The 23,111-nt window shown below is 40.5% G+C and overlaps 1 protein-coding gene across 3 annotated transcripts; it reads left to right on the forward strand.

Moving 5' to 3' along the window:
• The first annotated feature begins 20 nt into the window (after window positions 1–20).
• Window positions 21–22,894, forward strand: CD274 (CD274 molecule). 3 transcript variants are annotated; one of them, XM_047829413.1, is made up of 7 exons: window positions 21–92; window positions 4,679–4,734; window positions 5,612–5,953; window positions 14,245–14,532; window positions 16,675–16,785; window positions 18,483–18,542; window positions 19,973–20,620. In XM_047829413.1, the coding sequence occupies exons 2-7, from the start codon at window positions 4,683–4,685 to the stop codon at window positions 19,993–19,995; spliced, it is 876 nt and encodes a 291-aa protein (XP_047685369.1). In that variant the 5' UTR covers window positions 21–92; window positions 4,679–4,682; the 3' UTR covers window positions 19,996–20,620. The 3 variants fall into 3 exon arrangements, 1 of the variants encoding a protein (XP_047685369.1); XR_007146157.1 differs by lacking the exon at window positions 21–92 and adding an exon at window positions 22,354–22,894 and having other exon boundaries at window positions 4,403–4,734; window positions 19,973–20,410; XR_007146158.1 differs by lacking the exon at window positions 21–92 and adding an exon at window positions 22,354–22,894 and having other exon boundaries at window positions 4,403–4,734; window positions 19,973–20,173.
• Window positions 22,895–23,111: the final 217 nt, after the last annotated feature.

Consider the following 23,111-nt stretch of genomic DNA (forward strand, 5'->3'; position numbering starts at 1 on the left):
CAGCTCATTAGCGCGAGAAGCCGCGCCACCTGCTGCTGCAGCAGCTCCGGGGCCACCGCGTGCGGAGGCGCCGCCAGTCTCCCCGCCGGCAGGTAGGGAGCGTCCTTCCCTCATGGGGTGCCCACCGCGGGATTCGCTGGCTGTCCCGGTTGGGGTTGGCGCTTTAAAAAATGCTCTGTGGACCTTTGGAATGGAGAGGGGAGGCGGACGAGGGAAAGCGTTGCTGGTTGGATGGGGCAATAGAGCAGATCAGCTGCATAGGTTAATAGGAAAAGCTAAAACGTTTGGCCTTTCGCCAGGTGGGATTCAGTTTTGCTTCATGTCAGTTTTGTAAGTATAAGTTTCCGCGCGTTCCTGAATATGGGCCTAACTTAGGTAGCAGAGTCTAGGGGGAAATTCCTAGGCTGGAGGTCGGACACCTGGGTCCTCGTCCATCCTCAGCTGCTCTCTGAGTACGTCGTACACCTGCAGCATCTCCTAAGGATCCCCTCCTACTGTAAGATCCAGGAAACCTCAATAGGAGTTCTTCGCGCTGCCTGCGCTGAGGACCTGCAGGAGACCTGCAGGCTCCAGATGGAGCCTTTGGACACATTGATCATGGTCTTTGTCTTATAACACATTGTTTCACCTTGTTTGCATCTAAGAAATACCTTGTATGATTTTCTGTGGATTAAACAGTCTTCTAAAATGTGATATATCTACCCACACATACTCACAGTATGTATGTGTATATATGTGTATGTATATGTGTGTGTACATGTAGATACAGTTTTTTTACTGGCTGCATTCCATGTTACTGGGTAACCAGGCAAAATTAATATCCCATTCTGGACATAAAGATTATTTGCAGTGTTTTAAGTATCTTAGCCATTCAGTGAACATCTTTGTATGTAAATCTCTGGGATATTGCTGATTATTTCCTTCAGGCAAACTCTTGTAAGCTTAACTACTTAGGCAAAGAGCCTGAATATTGTAAAGCCCTTTTTTTAAGTTTTTAATGTTTTTAATGTTTATTTTATTTGGGGGGTGGAGTAGGGGCAGAGAGAGAGAATCCCAAGCAGGCTCCGCACCATTAGCGCAAAGCCTGACATGTGTCTCGATTTCCACCAACCATGAAAGCATGATCTGAGCCGAAATCAAGAGTCAGAGGCTCAATCCACTGAGCCACCTTTTGAGGCAAATTGAAAAATCACCTTCAGGATAGTGCCACTTTCCATTGAAGTTGCCAGCAGTTTTTAAGGACTATGATAGCCTAAAGAAAAAATTAGCCTTTTTCGGTGGAAGAGAGTAGGCAGAGGTTACAGGACAGTAGTTAGAGTGTAGTCTTACAGGAAGCCCCAGAAGTACTGCTGGGATTTGAAGTCACCTGGGAATCATAGAAGAGGGTCTCAGGGTGACCGAGGGAAGGGAGTTGGGCACAGGGTTTAGCTGGGTTTAATAGGTCAACTCTCTTGATCTATTGATGGGGTGGATTTTCATTTTGGAGTTACATTGTCAAACTCTAGGAAAAAATTTTTTTTTGAAAATCAAATTATAGTTCATTTACATCAGGTAAAAGTCAAAGGAGACTCTAAAACAAACAGATATCAAGACACTGCTTACTCCTACTTATTGAGAAAGGAAGCTTGAATTCTTTTCCATCTTTTCCTCCTACCCTGGCTACCCTTGGGAGATGGAGGGGGTAGCATCAGTTCCAAAGGATTATACTGAGTTCCCCAGGCACAAACCTGCTTCCCCATCCAGAATGAACCATCATTTCTTTCCTAGTTCAAATTTCCTTGTTCTTTGAATGCTCTTGTTGGGGAATCCAGATATACCATCATAGTTTCTTACTTGAGGAAGATGTCAGTGTTCTCTTAGACCAGCTGCCCTGATGTTCTAGAGGGAACCCCAGGCAGGCTCCACACCATCAGTGCAGAGCCTGATGTGGGGTTCAAACTCATGAACGATGAGATAATGACTTGAGTCAAAATCAGAAGTTGGACACTTAACCGACTGAGCCAGCCAGGTGTCCCAGAATGTTCTTTGTCCTCGATCAACAATTCCACTTGGAGAAAGTCTATCCTAGGACCTAGCATGGGGCTGAGCACACAGTAGGCACTTCCCAGATATTTGCTGTATACACAAATATGTATGATATTTTTAAACAATCTTATGCCTAACTATAGGGGAAGTAACCATTATGGAAACAGTAAGATACTTAGGAATATCATTCAGTAAAATGGAAAATGTTTGTATTGTAATACTAAATGAAAAAAAAATGAGTGTTAAATGTAGGATAAGGTTATAATTGTTTTTTAAAAAATTCATAGGGGAAAGGACTAGAGGTAAAATATTTGCTAGAATGCTCATAATGGTTTCTCAGTCTTAGCACTGTTGACAGCTTGGCCTAGACACTGCTCTGCTGTGGTGGCTGTCCTGTGCTTTGTGGGATGCTCAAAGACAGCATTCTTGGAGACCAGCAATCCTCACCCCCACCCCACTGCACTTGGACACCAAAAATACGTCCTGGCATTAGCAATTGTTTCCCAGGTTAAAGTGATGGAATAGTGGGTGATCTTTCCCTTCTTTTCTCATTTTCTTCAGTGTGTTTATATTATTCTAATAATGAACAAAAAAAACAGGAAAATAAATATCTTTATTCTCCCTCAACTCTGATGCTTGATCCTGTCCCTTCTGCTACTCTGCCTCACAAACATTCTGCATGTTGGCAGGATGAAATGCTTCACTAAATTCATTTTTATGTTTTTCTGATAAATAAAGGGAAACATATCCATTTATTTGAAAATGTGCACACAGAAACACCAAAGAAATCATTAGTAAGATCATCTACTTTTTTTTTCTTTTTCTCCCATTCTTTCTTTTAAAAATTATAAAAAGGTGAAAACCTGCTTATCATCCCTTTGATTTCACTCCTAGAGATAATCACCATCAGCATGTTGGTATGGATTTTTCTGGGTATTTCCTATGTCTAAATACACACACACACACACACACACACACACACACACACACACAGATTTTTCTTTGTTTTCACTACAGTAGATTTCTGCTACATATACTGCTCTGCAAATTATGTTCTACAGCTTTGCAAAGTCACTACAATTCTATCCTTAATGGTATTACATTGTATGACTATAACAAAATTTATTTAACCCTTTAGGCTTTCTGGAGTATTCCCCAGTTTGGGGCTAGTGTTAGTAGTATCATCAGTTAACATGTATTATTTATGTAGGTGTTCTTGTAGGATATATTTCTAGGAGAGGAGGTGAGAGCTCATATATCATATATACATTTAAAATTTTAATGGGCATTACCAAATTGCCATCCCAAAAAGGTTGTATAACTTCACATTCCTACCATTAGTGAGAAAACCCATTTGTCCATTTCTTACAAACACTAAATATTAGGAATCTTTATAATTTTGGCTAGGTTGATAAGTGAAAAATAGTACCTAATGTAAACTTATACTTTTTTAAAAACTTTTGAGATTAAACATTCTTTCCTGTGTGTATATGTCATTTGTACTTCTTATTCTCTGACCTGTATGCTAGAACTTTTTGCTCATTTTCTGTTGAGTTGTATGTAGTTTTCTTTTTGATTTTTAGGAGCTATTTGTGTATTAGCCTAAATCTTCTGTCTTATATATGTGTAGCATAGATTAATTGATCAGTTGTGAGTTTTTGTATGTATACAAGAGGTCAAAGAGACCTTAAGAGGGAAAACTGACTTCTCAAAGTGTGTAAATGCATGTATAATACAAGAGGGAGAATGTGTTAATAAAGAATAGAAAGAGTGACTGTGAGTCATTAACATCTTAGTATGAATTGGTTGGAGCCTACTGTTTCTCCTTCTCACTCCTGCTACTTGTAGAACCAATTTTATTGAGAGAATAGGATTTATAATTTGGAATAAGTGAAGGACAGAAGAGGAGATTTAGAAGGATGGCCCCTGGGAGAGAAGTGGCGTGGTTGGGATAGTTATATGGAAGGCTTGAGTAGTTAAGGGTAGGATGAAAATATTCAGGTGCCATGGAGGGGGAAAAAAAGAGTTAAAAGGTGGGAGGTGTGGAAGTCAGACTGTCCTTTGAAATTTTTCACAGGGCAGGTTTGGATTTCCAGATATGTTCCACTGCAGAAAAAACATGAAATAGTTGAGAGGGTTTAGTGTAATATTTTCTCCTTGGCGTCTTTTGAGTTCTAGTATAAGTTATTTTCAGACCTTGTAATTACATTTAAAGATTCTGGGAAGGGAAGGAAAAATAAGATAAAAAGAGAGAATGGGACAAACCATTAGAAACTCTTAAACACAGAGAACAAACAGGGCTGCTGGAGGGATGTTGGGTGGGGGGATGGGCTAAATGGGTAATGGGCATTAAGGAGGGCACTTGTTGGGATGAGCACTGGGCGTCATATGTAAGTGATGAATCACTGAATTCAACTTCTGAAACAAAAAAATAATAATAAAGATTCTCACCATAGTAACTTTTTTCCATTTTGCTTTATATGACTGTGATATTAAGTAAAGGTATTAAACTAAATTCCCTATTGCACTTCCACATTTATGAATCAGGCATTGTCTGGTTATCAGAAGACTATTTCAGTGAGAACTGCCAAGACCTGTCATCATTGAATAAAGCATTTTTCTTTTTGTGTTTTCCATAATTCGGTCACTCCAGAAAAATGAGGATATTTAGTGTCTTTGCATTCATGGCCTACTGTCATTTGCTGAAAGGTAAGACACCAGATCGTTTCATTAGGTTCTATATTTGAAATATTTTACCATAAGTTAAAAACTAAAATAATTATTTTAAATGGATGTCATTTTTTTTTAGAGAACATTCTGTTTTTCTTTCTTTATTTCATAAACCCATTTCATTGGCCAAAGATACGGGGAATATGGTCAAACTGAAAGAAAGAAAACTTATCCATTAGCTATTTGTCTATTACCCATTATCCATTTCCCAGGGATAATTCCTGAAAATATCTGGGGAAATGGTCTGTGTATGTACTTTTATTCATTTATTTTAAACAAGAACAGGATCATTATATCCACCTTCCTCTGCAACCTGCTTTTCCCAGTGAGTATATTCTACAGAAGAATTATAGTATACGTTGAAAGTGCCAGGGTAACACAGTACTGGCATCCTCCTGAGACCCTCCCTAAATCTCCATACCCATGTACCTCTGGCTGGACAGCTGGTCAAGAGTTTAGGACAGTAAGAAAAGAGGACTGTTGGAATCTATCATTCAGACTGTCTAGAAGGTAAATAGGTATCCAACCAAAGGATATTATGGGGGTATCTGTATGAAACCAAGTCTTCCTGGTTATAAGTACACCATCACCATGTCATATTTCTACAGTAATATACATTTATGATTTGGGGACAGCAGCTTGTTTAGTGGATTTTACTATTCTGACTCATGGATGAGATTTAGGGTTCCAAAGTGTGCTCCAAAGCCACTAGATAAAGTATGTATTTTAGGGAAGTAAGTCCTTGAACATAACGATCACATAAGTGACCAGATAAAGTGTTTGTAAACCCTGTGTCAGTCTGCAAATTTTTTGAGGAGTTTCCCATCTTCTGAAGACTGATCATCTTTCTCTTCAGCGTTTACGATCACAGTGTCCAAGGACCTGTATGTGGTAGAGTACGGCAGCAATGTGACAATGGAGTGCAGATTCCCCGTAGAAGAACAATTAGACCTGGTTTCACTGATCGTCTACTGGGAAATGGAGGATAAGAAAATCATTCAGTTTGTGCAAGGGAAGGAAGACCTGAAAGTTCAGCACAGAAGCTACAGTCAGAGGGCCCAGCTGTTGAAGGACCAGCTCTTCCTGGGGAAGGCCGCGCTTCAGATCACAAACGTGACCCTGGAGGATGCCGGGGTTTACTGCTGCTTGATTGGCTATGGCGGTGCTGACTATAAGCGGATTACTTTGAAAGTTCATGGTAAGAGTAGTCCCCAGGTGAAGAGGGCCCAGTCTTGATGAAAACCGTATCCTGGTGCTGGGAACATTTCCTTCTTGCAAGTGGACCTCGATATCCACGGTGTCAGTCTGTTCATTCATTCCTTCACACACTCATCAGGGAGCATTATGGGAACACTTCCTATTCAGCAACCCCCAGGAATCTAGAGCCAAACATGGCAGCGCCCTTTTTCAGTTCTCCTAAATATAAATTTCTAGTATTTACTTTTTTATTATTGTGAAAGTAATATATGTATTTGCAAATAATTCAGATACTATGGAGGGGAGTAAAATGAATTACAAAAGTGCCCTTCCTCCATTCACTGCCATTTTCCATGGCACACAAAGATGGCAACCACTGTTCGTGTGTCTCTCCAGGAATTTTTTTATTCCACTATAATTTCTTAAAATTTTATGAAGTCTGCCGTCATTTTCCTTCCTTTATGCCTCTCTGTGTCAAGTCCCAATTAATATGTTAAAAACAAACCCCACTATAAGGTTTACATTCAGAAAGACTTAAAGTCAGTCTATGTAGGCAAAAAATAATCCTACCAAATACAAAGGAAACTATTCTTCAGAGACAGTGTAAACTAGGCTCATTGGGCATATATTCATCTTGAAAATATGTACCACTGTTACCTTGGAGTGTTGCAGAGGAACTGTGAATATCAAATTCCTGGGTACTGACCCATAGATACATCATCAGGTCACTTAGGTTCAAAGTTTTGCATTGCCACTAGCTAAGAAAAGGAAAACACCTTCAACACCTTACTTGACCCCTACTGCTTTCACTGTTTAGATTCACAGAATTGAAACATGAAAGGATCCCATCTAAGAGAAACTAATCCAAACTCCCAAAGAACAGAAATCTCCCCTAAGGGATCTTTTGCTCACATGCTTTCCACAGCAACATCCTGTCCACAGGCTTATTGAAATTATTATCTGATACTAAGCTGAAATCTGTTCTCTCTAGTCATAGTTTTGAGATTATCTGCCTGCCTTTTTTGTTTACATGATGATCTTTTAGTATGTGACCAGAATCTAATCATTACCCTCCTTGCTCTTTCCATTCCTGGTTTACCCACCTTCCATTGGAAGATCAATTTTATAAGTAGAAAAAGTTTATATTTATCATAAAGAGATAACTGATCATTATAAACTCAAAATCAAAATTTTGTAGGAATTCGGAGAAATGCATCTATTTTATGGCACATTACTGAGTTTCTGATTCTGGATCAATTAGTACTAATGTTGTTAAGAAGATGTCACTTGTCTTGGGAAGTAGATCTAATTTTCATTATATTTTACCATATACTTCCCCAGAACAGCAAGCTGGTGAGATCCCAGGTTGGGATTTTCAACTTTCCTTCAGTCTGTCAGCAAATATCAGGCACTAACTGTTTCATGGCTTTGAAGAAATTATTAAGACTTAGCCCCATGAATGGCCAGCATGGCTGGATCTGGGTTAGAGAAAAAGAGCAAAACCCTGTGGTCAGGTAAAAGGAAGTATAGGGTATAAATTTCTGCTTCCAGAAAAGAGGGTCTCTCATCAGCCATTAGGGGGTATGCAGAGAGTGGAACAGTTGTCCTATAGCGAGTGTGAGTGTTCTTTTAGGTCCTCTGGGCTCTGTAATGTCCCTTGTTGATCTGTGACTTCCTTTGCTATGGTTCAACATAATAGAAAACCTTATAGCCTTGATGGTTTTTCCAAGGAGGGGTTCCTAATGGAACAAAGCAGATGAACATCCAGGTTTGAGGGTCTGGTTTATTTTTGTTTTTTAAAGTTTATTTACTTATTTTTGAGAGAGAGAAAGAATCCCAAACAGGTTCCATGCTGTCAGCACAGAGCCCAACACAGGGCTTAATCCCACGAACTGTGAGATCATGACCTGAACTGAAATCAAGAGTCGGATGCTCAATTGACTGAGCCACCCAGGCACCCTGATTTGTTTTGACCATTCCATTTTGTATTATAAATTACTAAATTTGGCACCCTAGTCCCATCCCTCTTGTCATCTATACACAGTGGTCTTGGGTGTTGAGTTGAACTACACTTGAGAGCAAGCCAGCCACCAAGCTTCACATGCACTGAGGCAGAATTGTTCGTGGAAATGTCCTCTTTCATGAGCTTCACAACTCAAGCAGGTTAGAATTCCTGAGTCATCTCCATATGCAAATGATTTCACAGTAATGCTGTCAGGTTCCTCTCCCCATCACTGTCGACCTGAGTTAACAGCAGCTTTCCCACAGAGAGTTTACTCACCCTGGGGTTTTAAAGGGGAAGCATTTCAAAACTGAAATGTGTAAGTTTAGTTTTAGATTAACTCAATTATTATATAGTTACCCTGATAAAGCTCATTTGTTCATACAGACCAAGGATTCATGTTGTCATTCCCCACCAACCCCATTTCTCCCCCCAGATTCACCAGCCATCCCCATTTAGGTGTTCTCTGTAGTGTTCCTCCCCATCTAATGTATCACAGAACATACTTATCCCCATCTAACACATCATATAAATGTGCCTGTTCTGTTTGTTATCTCTCTCCTCTTTCTTGAATATACTTCGCACAAAGGCAGAGATTTTGGTTTGTTTAATCACTGTTTTATCCCTAGGACTTGACATACAAGAAGAGCGTGACAAGAACACACACACACACACAATATTTGTTGAATTGGGTGCCTGGGTGGCTTAGTTTGTTAAGCATCTGACTCTTGATTTCATCTCAGGTCACGATCTCATGGTTCATGAGATCGAACCCCACGGTGGGCTCTGTGCTAATAGCATGGAGCCTGCTTGAGGTTCTCTCTGCCTCTCTCTGGCCCTGCCTGGCTCTCTTGTGCATGCACACATTCATTTGTATTCTCTCTCTCTCTCTCAAAATAAATAAACAAACATGAAAAGAACATAAAAAATATATTTATTGAATGAATGAATGAATGAAGTACTTCCTCAAATAGGATAAGCCTAACCTTTTTGAAACATGAACAAGTTTGAATATGTGAAAATTTATTTCTGAGTCTGTTCATGAGGAATTGTCAGTACTTTCTGAAGAAGACTGTCTGAGGACACTTAAATAGAGGTAGTAAGGAGAGGAGCGGCAGCAGCTCTAGTAGCTGTCCTAGTAGTAACTGACACGCATGTAGTAGCTATTGCATCCCAGGCCCTGTCCTAAGCACTTTTCCTATTTAACTCACTTAATCCTCAAATGACTCTATGGGGTAGGAGGTCCATCATGGGGTAGGAGGATGCATGTTTTCATATTCGACTATCTCTGCAATCTAAGTGTGTCTTTCAATAGATGCCATCTTGGATTCAGTGATGGGTATGGTGTGATTCTCATTTTATGAATAAAGAAACTGAGCTCTAGGGCACTTGGGGGGCTCAGTTGGTTAAGTGTCTGACTTCGGCTCAGGTCATGATCTCACGGTTCGTGGGTTTGAGCCCTGCGTCAGGCTCTGTGCTGACAGCTCGGAACCTGGAGGCTGCTTTGAATCCTGTGTCTCCCTCTGTCTCTGTCTCTGCCTCTCCCCTGCTTGCAGTCTGTCTCTGTCTGTGTCAAAAGTAAATAAAACATTGAAAAAAATATTTTTAAGAAACTGAGGTCTAAAGAAATTAAGTAATTTACCCAAGTTCAGCTATTAGGTGGTAAAGCCAGGTTCTGAACTCAGGTAATCTAGCTCTTAAGTCTCTGTCCTTAATGACCAGGTTTTACCCCTTGTATTTATCCCTCCAGGGTATATATGGAATTGTATATTGACTTCAAAACTACTGTGAACTTTTCTTGGTCTTGATATGACCACTGGATTAGCACATGTGTGCTCTATATCTAGTAAACCAGTAGTCTGTAAATGTTTTTGATAACCTACCCCATCAATAAAGTAGATTAGCTAATATGTGTGTGTAGTTATAAAGGATGTACTTGTGCTAATATAAAGGATATAGCATAAGAAATTGACTTTTTTAAAAGGTAAAAGAAGTTGAACATTGCTAATTTCATATGGTTCAACCTACTGCATTGTGCATTCCATAAATGTACAAAAATAGGGGACTCTGGGGTGGCTCAGTCGGTTAAGCATCCAACTTCAGCTCAGGTCATGATCTCAGGGTTCGTGGGTTTGAGCCCCACCTAGGGCTCTGTGCTGACAGCTGGGAGCCTGGAGCCTGCTTCAGATTCTGTGTCTTCCTCTCTCTGCCCTTCCCCTGCTCACATTCTTTCTGCCTCTCTCTCAAAAACAAACATTAAAAATATGTACAAAAATGGAAAATTTTAAAGGATGGAATAAAAATTTCACATACCATATTTTTAATGCCTCACTAATTATGATGATTCACTATCATTAGCTAATACTTCAAGGTGAAGTTCATTGTTAACAGATGGTCTTGACGATCTTGAGGGTTTTTTTTCAGTTTCAGGTGTACAATTTAGTGATTCAACACTTAACATCCAACATTAGGTGCTCATCACAACAAGTGCCCTCCTTAATCCCCATCACCTATTTCACCCATCCCTCCACCCACCTCCCCTCACGTCCCCTCTGGTAACCATCAGTGTGTTCTCTATAGGTTAAGAGTCTGTTTCTTGGTTTGCTTCTCTCCTTTTCTTTATGCTCATTTTTTTTGTTTCTTAAATCCCACATACCAGTGAAATCATGGTATTTGTTTTTGACCATCTTGTTTCACTTAGCATAATACTCTCTAGCTCCATCCATGTCATTGAAAATGGCAATATTTCATTATTTTTTTATGGTTGAGTAATTTTCTCGTGTGTGTGTGTGTGTGTGTGTGTGTGTGTGTGTGTGTAGTGTGTTGTGTGTATATATATGCCGTATCTTCTTTACCCATTCATCACTCGATAGACATATGGGCTATTTCCATAATTTGGCTATTGTAGGAAACCGTATGGAGGTTCCTCAAAAAGTTAAAAATAGAACTACCCTATGCTCCAGCAATTGCACTACTAGGTATTTACCCAAAGGATACAAAAATACTAATTCAAAGGTATACGTGTATCCCAGTATTTATAGCAGCATTATCTACAGTCTTTAGGTTTTTCAAACCATCACCTTGTCAGGTCCAATTAGGCATTTACTGTTTTAACTTCATAAAGTGTCATTCCTGCCACTTCCTTGTGGTTTGTGCTTGAATTCTTAGTATTATCTTTCATCTTCAGTTTCTCTGCAGAGAAACTTTTAATTAGTCGTTCATTTTGTAAGCAGGTTCAGTCTACTTAAAATTAGATAATCTATAATAAGCCCAAAATGAGTCACTATTCTCCCTTTGGTGTTGTAAAACCTCCCTCTTCCCATATGACCCTCATGTGGCATATGAAGCAAGCCCCAGTATCAATTAGCAAAGCTTTAAGCTTAGATTATTTCTTAATTATTATGATAAAAATATGTATAAGTGGAAGTTCTCATATTTTCTTCTTATACCCAAATACATGTGCCCTACTTTAGAGACTGATACCGTGGATATCTAACCATGAGTAGAACCAATGCACTCATTTATTGGGCACTTAGAGGTATACCACATTTATACATTTTCTTAGCATGAAGCAACATTCTCCTTTATTATTCAATTAAAAATTATAATAGGAGAGTAAAAAAGCAAACTTTTTACCTCTAATCCTTTACCATTATCTGTGATTTTACTCTTGAAACTGAAATTGTCCAGAGATCAAGCTCTGTGCTATGTGAACTAGAACCTGTTACGGTAATATTATTGCAGGAGGTATATAATCAGTGGATTGATTGATTTATTTATTATTTTGAGAGAGAGAGAGAGCACATGCAAGAGCAGTGTGTGGGGTAGAGGGAGAGAGACCATGTTAAGCAGACTCCACGCCCAATGTGGAGCTTGACGTGGGACTCAGTCTCATGACCCTGAAATCATGACCCAAGCCAAAAATCAAGAACCAAGCCACCCAGGTGCCCCAGTGGATTTATTTTTCTTAAAGAATTCTTGAACATAACAAATACCATGTTGAGGACCCAAGTACTCATGAGAACCATTCTTTAAGTGTTTTGAAATTGTCATTATGTTGATTTACAGTGTTTCTATTTGTGGTTTCATTAAGAGCACAAAAACATCACATCATTATTTCAGTTTTGTTTCTGGTTGTTTTGTATCAAATTTCTGTGAATATATCTTATAAAGCCATTGTTAGGCCTTTAGTAAAGGAATGGAAAGTTAAGGCTCTGGGTGAACCGCTAGTGATTTCACTGAAGCATTAGAAGTAAAATAAAGATTACCAGCATAATAATGGCTCATTACCATGCTTGTAATGAAAAAACATGAATAAAGGTCTTAGGTGATGTAAATAGACTAAACAATCTACTAGAATAGTCAGTACACATGGTATCTTAATCCTAAAAGGGTCCTAAACTGATGAGCTAAATTTTAATCGATGATCTAAAATTTAAACTTTATATCTTGAGTGTAATAATTATTTAAATGATTTATTAAAATAGCCAGCATAGTGGCGCCTGGGTAGCTTAGTCAGTTAAGGCATATAACTCTTGGTTTCGGCTCAGGACATGATCTCATGGTTCGTGAGTTTGAGCCCCATGTGGGGCTCTGTGCTGACAGTGCAGAGCCTGCTTGGGATTCTCCCTTTCTCTCTCTCTCTCTCTCTCTCTCTCTCTCTGTCTCTCTCTCTCTCTCTCTCTCGCTCTCTCTCTCCCTCTCTCTCTCTCAAATAAATAGATTTTAAAAATAAATAAAATAAATAAAGAATAGCATAAAAATGTTCAAAAAAGTAAGTACCATAATATGGAATTCTGGATGAGATCCTAGAATAGAAAAAGGACCGTAGGGAAAAACTAGTTAAATATAACAAAGTGTGAAGTTTAGTTAATAGTAATGTACTAACATTGGCTCCTTAGTTATGACAAATGTACTGTAAGATGTCAGCAGTGGGGGAACTGGGTGATAGGTATGTAGGGACTCTGCACTATCTTTGGTGTAAATCTCTCTGTAAATCTGAAACTACTTTAGTATCAAAAATAAATTTAACCTTTAAAAAGTATTATCAGGAACACATAGCAGTTTTTATAATGATATCATGCTCTTTTTCATACCTAATTTCTGATCCTTGACCTACAGTTGAAAAAGTGAATATTATGCTAAGTGAAATAAATCAGGTAGAGAAAGACAGATATCATATGTTTTCACTCATATGTGGAATTTGAGAAACTTAATAGAGGACCATGGGGGAAGGGAAGGGGGAAAAATAGTTTCAAACAGAGGGAAGCAAACCATAAGAGACTCTTAAATACAGAGAACAAATTGAGGGTCGATAGGGGGAAGGGGGAGGGGAAATGGGTGACAGGCATTGAGGAGGGCACTTGTTGGGATGAGCACTGGGTGTTGTATGTAAGCAATGAATCATGGGAATCTACTTCCAAAGCCAAGAGCACATTGTATACACTGTATGTTAGCTAACTTGACAATAAAGTATATTTAGAAAAAAGAAGAAAAATAGTAAAAAAAAAAAAAAAAGTGAGTGGCACAAGAAAATCAGATTTTCTGTTTATTAAAGTCTAAGAAAACTGTGCTGGCCAGCTGAAGAGGTTCAATGTTATGAAGATAGATTTATGGCAACAAAAAGAAAATATCCAGGAATAAATTTAAGAAGAAATGGTTTGGCCCTTTGTAAAAGTTATAAAGCTTTCCTGAGAAACATACAAAGACTTGAGTAAATGGACAGACATACTTTATATTTGGATAGAAAGACTATTGGTTTCAGGAAGACATTTCTCTTTAAATTAATCTGTACATTTACTTGAAGTCTAAATAAAAGCAATATGATTTTTATGGCAAGGTAGTTGTTCCTGTAAGTTCAAACTTAGCCCAGTTGTGAATAGAAGAGTTGAAGGAGGGGTGCCTGGGTGGCTCAGTCGATTAAACATGCAACTCCAGCTCAGGTCACGGTCTCACAGTTCATGGGTTCAAACCCCGTATTGGGCTCTGTGCTGACAGCTCGGAGCCTGGAGCCTGCTTCACATCCTGAGTCTCCCTCTCTCTCTGCCCTTCCCCCACTCACACTCTGTCTCTCTGTCTCTCTCTCAAAAATAAATAAATGTTAAAAAAATTTTAAAAAAGAGTTGAAACAGAACTAACAGGGGTTCCCCACTGCTGAGACGTCTGAACATTAAGCTTATTTCTCTGAGAACCAGCCAGAATTGATACTTTTTCTAATGTAGACAGCACCAAGCTACATACATAGTTTTGTCCTAAATAAAAGCCCTGCCTTCTTTTTGCTCATGACCTAGCCCCATATCGAAAAATCAACCAAAGAATTTCTGTGGATCCTGTCACCTCTGAACATGAACTAATGTGTCAGGCTGAGGGTTACCCGACCGCTGAAGTCATCTGGACAAACAGTGCCCATGAAGTCCTGAATGGCAAAACCATCATCTCTGTTTCCAATATGGAGACAAAGCTTTTCAATGTGACCAGCACGCTGAGAATCAACACAACGGCTAACGAGATTTTCTACTGCACTTTTCTTCAAAGATCAAGTCCCGAGGGAAACAGTACTGCTGAGTTGGTCATCCCAGGTAATATTCTGAAATGTCTCAACTAAAATGTGCCTACTGCTGTCCCCTGGCCTCTAGCATGATGCGTGTTCACTGTAGGCATTCATGTGTTAAATAGATGAATGCATGTACTACACTATATTTAAAAAATGCTTCCTCACCTCCACTCATCTGAGTCCTATTGCTATTTAATAAGCATTCAGCAAATATTATTGAATACGCCCTATGTTCCAGTTATCAGGGGTTCATAGAAAAGTAAGACACCATTCAGGCTCTCCAGGAAAAGGAAAAGTTAAACAGATAAGGCAACCCCATTCCATGTAGGAAATGCTCTTGTGGCTGAGGGGGTCTGGGGGAGTATCTGAAAGGAAGACTCAACACAGGCAGGGTTTCAGGAGTCCACATCAGAGCTGCTCCTCTCTTTCCAGGGTTTCTCTGGTAGCAAGCAAATGGAAATCTATCCTATTCTAAATGGTACAGGTCATTTCTCCCCATCTGTCCCCCAACCCCAGATATAGTCTATGACATTCCAACTCAAAGCAGTCTGCTGAGCACGTAAGACATAAGAGACTCAATTTCTGCATGTGTCACGCTCCCTCTACATCAATAACCTGTCAGGCAGGGTCATCCTAGGGGTAAATAAGCTACAGCGTGTGAGAGGGATTTGAGACTCTTGCCTGCACAGACTCCGTTACTGTTTTCCTTACTACCCTACAGAAGTGGGTAAGGTGGGATACAGAGTCTGGTGAGAGGCTCAGACCTTTAGAGAGAGACAGGAGAGTACGATGTTAACGTAACCCCAGAGGTGTTCTGAGAAGCACTTCTCAACGCCCCCTCTTCTACTAGATGTTATCAGTAAAGCTTCAGTTACTTAAGAAAAAACAACTAAGAGGGGTGCCTGGGTGGCTCAGTCGGTTAAGCGTCTGACTCTTGGTTTTGGCTCAGGTCATGACCTCATGATTTGTGAGTTCAAGCCCCACTTGGGCTCTGCACTGGTATTGTGGAGCCTCCTTGGGATTCTCTCTCCCTTTCTCTACGCTGCCTTCCCCAGTTTGCACGCTCTCTCTCTCTCTCTCTCTCTCTCTCTCTCTCTCAAAGTAAATAAATAAACTTAAAAAAAAAACTAAGAAATTAGGTGGAAAGGTCAAACAATAGGAAAAGGTAATCAATACCGGATTGGTCCTATGAATGAAGAGCAAAAAAAGTTTAGAAACTTAAAGAGATGCTCTTACTGGGTTATGAGTCACTTTGGTAGGGGCTGCTCTCATGGGCTCCTGCCATTTAAAAGTTGTTTTATGACAGCTTATTTGTGGGAAGGCTTACAGTAACTCGCCTAATTGCTGGTGTTTGTTTCCTCATCTATAACCTGTGATTTTATTTTAATATCTTACATGCCTGACTCAACTTACTTTGAGATTGAAATAAAATAGATATAAACAGGTTGTAAACTGTAAGCTCTTAAAGAAAGGTTGACCACTGTGTGGTTTTAAAGCTTGAATTAGGCCGTCAGGGATCATGACTAATGGTTAGGAGATGGGAATTAGCAGTATCTGAGCATCATGTGCTGAGGGAACCCCTTTTCCTCCTGCACGGAACCCCAGACAGATTGGTGACAGGTACCAGTGATTGGATGGCCCGAGATGTTCAAACTGAGAAACAAAAGGTAGCCTGAAATGGCCTTTAGTGGCAGCCACATGTATGGGGAGGCAGGAGCTCTCTGCCAGGACCAGGTGGCCTTTATGTCCCATCTCCACCACGTACAGCAAGCCATTGGCTTCTGCATTAAAGAATGCGAGGAGAATAATGAGGCTCCCAGGTGGTACTGAGCTGCTGTGGTGAGCACTTCACAAACGCTAGCCTCGCAATAAATTTATTATCATTTCCATTTTGTGAGCAGGTTAAAGGATTTGCCTGAGACCTCAAAGCTAGGGAGTGGCAGCAGAATTGAACTCCAGGCCTGTCTGTCCAAAGCCTGGGCTTCTTTCTCTTTTCCATGCTGTTCCCATTCTCATGTCGAAGGCATCTCGCTGTTCCGGCCACTCGCTGGCCTGGCACTTTTGGCCACCTCAAGCTAATCTGAATTAAACTTCAAGGATAATTATTCTCTCCACCCCTTCCCGTCAAAATGTTATCTTTAGTTTCTCTTTCTCTTTTGTTTTTCAGAACCATTTCTGGTTCCAGCAAATGAGAGGACTCACTTCATGATTCTGGGAGCCATCCTGTTGTTTCTTGTCGTGGTCCCGGCTGTCACTTTCTGTCTGAAGAAACAAGATGGTATATCTTTTATTGCAGTGGTGCCCACCGGGCATATGGGCAAGCGTATGGGGGGCTGTTGTTGTCACAGTGGCTCTTATAGGCAGAGCCGGGGCTGCTAAGTCTTGTGTAATGTGCAGGATAGTCCCATGTAGCAGGGGGCCCTCCCGCCCCAAATGTCAGTGGTGGCCCCACTAGGAAACAATGACTTATAAAATGCTGCCTTTCTATTAGCGTTCACTTCTAAGGCCAGCTTTCAGTTATGCAAAGTAGGTCTTAGCTGTGCTAGCGTGTGAACCTGTGTGTCATGCGTTACTCCAGTCCTGCTCCTTTCGCTGTTCTGCACCATTGCTTACATTGAGGATGGCCGTGAGCCCTTGAAGTAGCATTTCCAAGGGGGTGACAGTTGGATCACGGCTGCAGGGAAACCTGATTTGCCTTTGCAGCGTGTCCCAAAGACATTCCACTGTTGAGTAGAGATGGCAGTGAGGCCGAGCAGGATTGCTGGGTGAAGAGCGTGTGTATGGGGGTGAGGGCGGGAGAATGGGTGTGTACACAGGGCGAAGAAGACCACGCATCATACAATTTCTTTCCATCATGCAAATAACCACAGACTTAGAGTAGGAGAGGAAAAGCTAAAATACCTGTCGGTTTTGGTTGAATTTAAGTCTTGCATTAGTTGTACTGCTGTATTGAGTTGGTTTCTGGGCACCCTAAGGAATAAAGATAGTTTTTCCTGTAGAGCTGTGATACTCCTACCATAGAGTATTTTATAAGATTTCTGGCTGAGGGTGCTATATAGTTTTTGAAATAATTTGCATGTGTTTCTCTATTTGCCCATGGGAACAATTAAAATCCAGGAAATTGAATCTATTCAAATAATTTCCTCCCATTTTAAGATGATTCAAAGTAGACGTTTCCCCAATACTTTGAGAAGTATACCAGGGGATCCAATGATGATCTGTGTGTAGAATTATCTGAGGTCAAATAGGGAAGTGGAGGATGGAAGGGAATTCCAATGGTGGTTGAGAAATTCCCCACAACCCCTTAATAGGGTGAGTGGATACGGGAAAGTGGTGTAATTGAGTGGAGGTCAGCTGTTTCTAAAGAATACGTATTTAACAGAACTGAGACAATGAGCCAAAATGTAAGGATGAAGTTTCAATGATATGATGACCCTGAAATGGAGTTGATTTGTCCAAGGAAGTGACTATTGCCACCTTGCATTTTGAATATTTCCCCATGAAGAATAATTTTTGGCATTAGGAATGACTAGAAAACTAGTGTATAATAAAGTACCTTGGAATATGGTCCATCTCTGAGGGAAGGATGGAGAATAAAAGTATATACTCCTAAAAAAAAATCTCGGAGCAGGGCACCTGGCTGGCTCAGTCAGGAGAGAATATGACTTTTGATCTCAGTGCTGTGAGTTTGAGCCTCACACTGGGCATAGAGATGACAACTAAACAAACAAACAAACAAACTTAAAAAAAAAAAAAGAAAGAAATCTAGCAGCAAAAGAATATGCCCTAAACTGTTGAATTGACCTCAGGGGTTGGAACCCATGGAATAAATCTGGAAGTCTACCAGATTTCCTAGCGGATTAAAAATGTTTCCTAAGAACCTGGAATTTAAACTTGAGTCACTGCATGGGATGTAGAGTTATGTTATATGGGGATAAATATGATTTGTTGTTTCCTTTTTTTTTTTTTTTGAAGTGCGAACGATGGATGTGGAAAAATGTGACACCACAGATATGAACTCAAAGAAACAAAATGGTAAGAATATTAGCAGGGGTGAGGAAGCTGAAGGAAAAAGAAACAAAAAGTTAACAAGAAGAAAGCCATCAGCTATAATCTCCCCTCACTGTAAAGAATGCTGGCTGTTAGAGCAACGGGCTCCTCTTTACCTCCACCTGCGATAAGGGGCCTCCTCTCACTGTCTGCCAGGAGACTGAGGAACAGCCCTGGTCCACAGCTTTGGGGATGGCAGGAGGACGTAACTTCTCTTTGCTGAATTTTTATTGCTCTGGATCCTAACACCTCCCTGCAAAAGAGGACCAAGTTGAGTTACATGGATGGATGACAGATGGATAGATGATAGAGAACTTGAGTAGCAGTCACTGTGTTAACTGCATAGGCAGTTCCTTATTTAATCTCTCCCCCACAAAATCAAAGAGATAAATACTGGAATATTCCCCATTTTATAGTAGAGAAAACATAGGGTTAAGAAGATCATGTAAATTGCCCAAGAACACATACCTGACAAAAATCAGGCTTTGGAGCCCGCTAGCCTGACCATTGATCCTTACTCTTAACCTGTCCACTAACATTCATTTCACCACAAATGTCTGCATTGACAAAAGGTAGAAAGACCTCACCCAGCTGATTGAACTAAGAAGAAAGGTTTATTTTTTTTGTAAGTTTATTTTATTTATTTTGAGAGAGAGAGAGAATCCTAGCAGGCTCCACACTATAGCCCAGAGCCCAGGCTCAAACTCATGAACCTTGAGATCATGACCTGAGCCAGAATCAAGAGTTGGAAGCTTAACCAACTGAGCCACCCAGGCACCCCTGAACTAAGAAGAAGGTTATATTAAGATTTCTCATTCTTTCTTAAAAAAATTTTTTTAATGTTTATTTTTGAGAGGGAGAGAGACAGAGACAGAGTGCGAGTGGAGGAGGGGCAGAGAGAGGGAGACAGAGAATCCAAAGCAGGCTCCAGGCTCTGAGCTGTTACCACAGATCCCGATGCAGAACTCGAACCCATGAATCACGAGATCATGACCTGAGCCAAAGTCTAATGCTTAACTGTCTGAGCACCTAGGCACCCCTCTAATTCTTTCTAATTCAGATAGAAATGAAACTTCATGACAAGCCCAAATTTAAAGGAATCTAATTAGTTTGGATAAGCCCAGGCAGGTCTCATTATGCTGTCCATCCCACTCAATTGTTTTGTAAAACTAGTGAACGTTTGGAGCATCTTAGGGTGACCAGCCATCTCTCTCAATTTGCCCAGAATTAAGGGGTTTTTCAGGACATGGACTCTCAGTTTTAAAACTAGAACAAACCTAGGCAAACCAGATGGTTGATCACCCTTTATACTGCAGAGGTAACTGGACATAAACATAATTTGCCTCTTTCTCTTACTGCAAATTTATTATATCATCTAGCAACCATGAGTTATGTTTCTCACGATCACTTTCCAGATCTACAATTTGAGGAGACGTAATCCAGCATTGAAATTCCTGATCTTAAAGCAGGGATTCTCAGCCTGTGGTTTGGGCTCGTCGGGGTAAGCATGACCAGAGGAATGCGGAGGGCCAGGCGAACTGCAGATGATGTCGGATGTGAGAGGCCCAAGCACTGAAAAGTGGAAGCCAGGAGAGAAGAGGAGAACAAAGCAAGGAGTAAGCAGGGGTCACCTGCCAGGAAACCCTGGGGCCTCAGCATGACTGGGGCCTCAGACTTACGGGCACCTGAGAAAGAGAGAGGACACTTCCAAGTTGTCCATCGCTCATCCTAGGAAAACAAGTTGAGATTCCCTGATTTAGTGGTCAGTTCCTACAGAAGTGCCCGTTGGCTTCACCAGCATCTCTATTTGTCGTCTGTGTTATTGAGAGCCCCAGTGTTGCAGCAATATTTAAGTATGTTATTTCTATTTATTTTGAGTGTGTGGAGTCTTGTCATGTGAGTGTGGTTGTGAGTGATTTCTTTTGAAGGAATACTATGGTGGAAGTTAAAATTTTGCCACGGAACTAAACTGCTTAGTGACTTGGGTGTGTTCAATAAGATGTGTAATGTTTTTAAATTTTTTGGTAATGTTTCTTTATTTTTGAGAGAGAGAGAGAGAGACAGTGGGTGAGCAGGGGTGGGGCAGAGAGAGGGGGAGACACAGAATCCGAAGCGGGCTCCAGGCTCCGAGCTGTCAGCACAGAACGCATCTCAGGGCTGGAACCCATGAACCATGAGGTCATGACCTGAGCCACCCAGGTGCCTCACTTAACTGACTGAGCCACCCAGGTGCCCCAAGGCGTGTAGTATTTATAAAGTGCTTGGTATCCACCACAGCTACCAGGACGTAGGAAGCATAGAGAACGGACTGATGGTTTGTATAGGATATTACCTTATTTAGCCCCCAGTACTTTGGTTGACTTGAAAACTCTTACTCTCACACCTTAAGGTGAGGTATGTTACTGCAGTGTCTGTTCCATTTTACCTCTCAGCGTTACAGCCATGTGGCATCCTCACACACAATGTCACGTAATGCTTGTGACAACTGTATTGTGCTAGGCACCGTTGCTACCCCCATTTCACGGTGGAGGGAGAGAAGGGATAAAGTAACTGGCCCGAGCCAGTAAATATCACACCTGAGGTTTCCACAGCTGTCACTCACTGGCCTTTTAGAAGACAGTTGAGGGCTGTGTTTTGCTTTAAGCACTTCATTCATTCAGCAGAGACATTTAGGAAGTGCCCTTGCACGTCCAGCACTTTGCCGGGCCGTGACTGAAGAGGACAAAGTAGCTCTCCTCAAGGAGCTCGTGGCATCGAGGAGTGATGGGTCAGAGAATATATTATTACAACTTAGTGCAGTGTCATAGTATAAGGTACCGGAGGACCATGACGGTGTGGAGAGTCTGGAAAAGCTGCCCAAAGGAGAGATGCCAGTCAGTGTGTTCCTCAGAAGCTGAAAATACATTTTCATAATCCAAGTGATTTTAGTTTATGAGGAGAAGTCAGCATTTTTAAAAATTGTGGATGATAACTCTTGAATCCCTTTTCTCTCATTGTATTTACCTCTGATTTACTTACCTTTGCCCTGCAGTCTGATGTCGATATATATCGTGTTGGTATTATTTTTAGCAGTTCTTTCTTTTTACTTAAGTGCTGTTGAATTTTGAATTCATATCTTTCCGTGATTCAGAATTCAGATCTAAGAGAAGACATTAAAAAGTCTTCATTCCATTCTCGCCGTCGAGTTTTCCTTTGCAGTAGCAACCATCCCTGCCTTTTATTTATGTGGTCTTTTAAAGACCATCTCTGAATATATGTAGAAATATGTATGAAAAGTATGTCTTTTATTTCTTTCTCTTTTTCACATAAGTGGTAACACACTATTCACTTGCTGTGCACTTTGCTATTTTTATTGAATATATTATTCCTCATGTAGCGGCTGGAACCAATGTGAACTTCCCAGAGGCCGGGCGTCATGTCTTCTTTGCTTCTAGATCATCTCTTCCATAGCCTGTTAGTATCTTTTCTAAGACTTAGTACATCCTAAATATTACTTCATCCACATTTAGACAACAGCATTTGTTGAGTGCTCTGTGACTGAGTTTGGATTTGGTTTATGTTGTGTTTCTCAAAGTGAAACCCTTGGGTTCTCCAGGGTACACTGGGTCAACCTAGTCCTAAGGGCTGACTTTAATACTAATTCTCTACGACCGAATCATGTGTGGAACTTGTTTTTTCCTCTCTGTTTTCTCTTGAGTATAAACTAGACTTTGATGTTGCAGTTGCAAAACTACATGAGTGGGTTTTATTGTGTTTTGTTTTTTGTTTTGTTTTTGTTTTTTTGAAATTCCATTAGTGTACTTTGACTCTCACCTGTGCTACAAAAGGCCCATGAGCTGTGCCTGAACCGTTGAGTCCTACCAGTTCTCATCACTACACAGATCCAAGATATTGCTTTTCAAAACTTTGAATTTACATGCGCTCTCTGGAGGCCCCAGCGTATTCCTTCTGTCTTCGCCATCTACCTGTGTTATCAACAAGGAAAACCTTTGCTTTGCCACATGTCAAGGCTGAAGAAACAGAATCTCCAACAGAACAGAACTCCTTCTGTTCTCTTTTTGTACACATTCATTTGTACAGCATCCGTTGTTTGCGTGACTGTATCCTCTGTGTGAGGTACACGAGAGGGTTCTGGCTGAGTTGGAGGACAGTCTGTTCACTCCATTCCTAAGTGTTAATGCCTTCTTGTGGTGTTAGATTTGTAAGGCACTTTATATCTTTGTCTTGTGTTTCACTGTAAAAGACATAGGCAGAGATGATACTTAGTTCTGTGTTTTAATTGTCATTATTTACACCTGCATTAATTTAATAAAATATTTATTTTGTTCCTCGGTGCACCAGCCTGTCCATTTTCTTGTTTTCTAGGTTTTATAAAACCACGTCCAGTTTAATATCCTGGTGGGAAAAGTTGCTTAGAATATCTGCAGCTACCTTCCTAGTAATTTTTTTCATAGCTGCCATTTATGTTGCATACTCTTGAGTTCTGTGTGATGAAATCGATCAAGAGAATTATTTATTTAAAAAGGATGTATTGAAAGTTTTCATTCTCTCTTA

Source organism: Prionailurus viverrinus, chromosome D4, assembly GCF_022837055.1.
Source record: "Prionailurus viverrinus isolate Anna chromosome D4, UM_Priviv_1.0, whole genome shotgun sequence".
Lineage (NCBI taxonomy): Eukaryota > Metazoa > Chordata > Mammalia > Carnivora > Felidae > Prionailurus > Prionailurus viverrinus.

Coding starts and splice junctions, on each gene's coding strand:
- CD274 (XM_047829413.1), top strand. CDS start 4,683: ATGAGGATATTTAGTGTCTTTGCATTCATGGCCTACTGTCATTTGCTG. Junction 5,954..14,244: donor GATTACTTTGAAAGTTCATG/GTAAGAGTAGTC, acceptor CTCATGACCTAG/CCCCATATCGAAAAATCAAC. Junction 14,533..16,674: donor TGCTGAGTTGGTCATCCCAG/GTAATATTCTGA, acceptor TTTGTTTTTCAG/AACCATTTCTGGTTCCAGCA.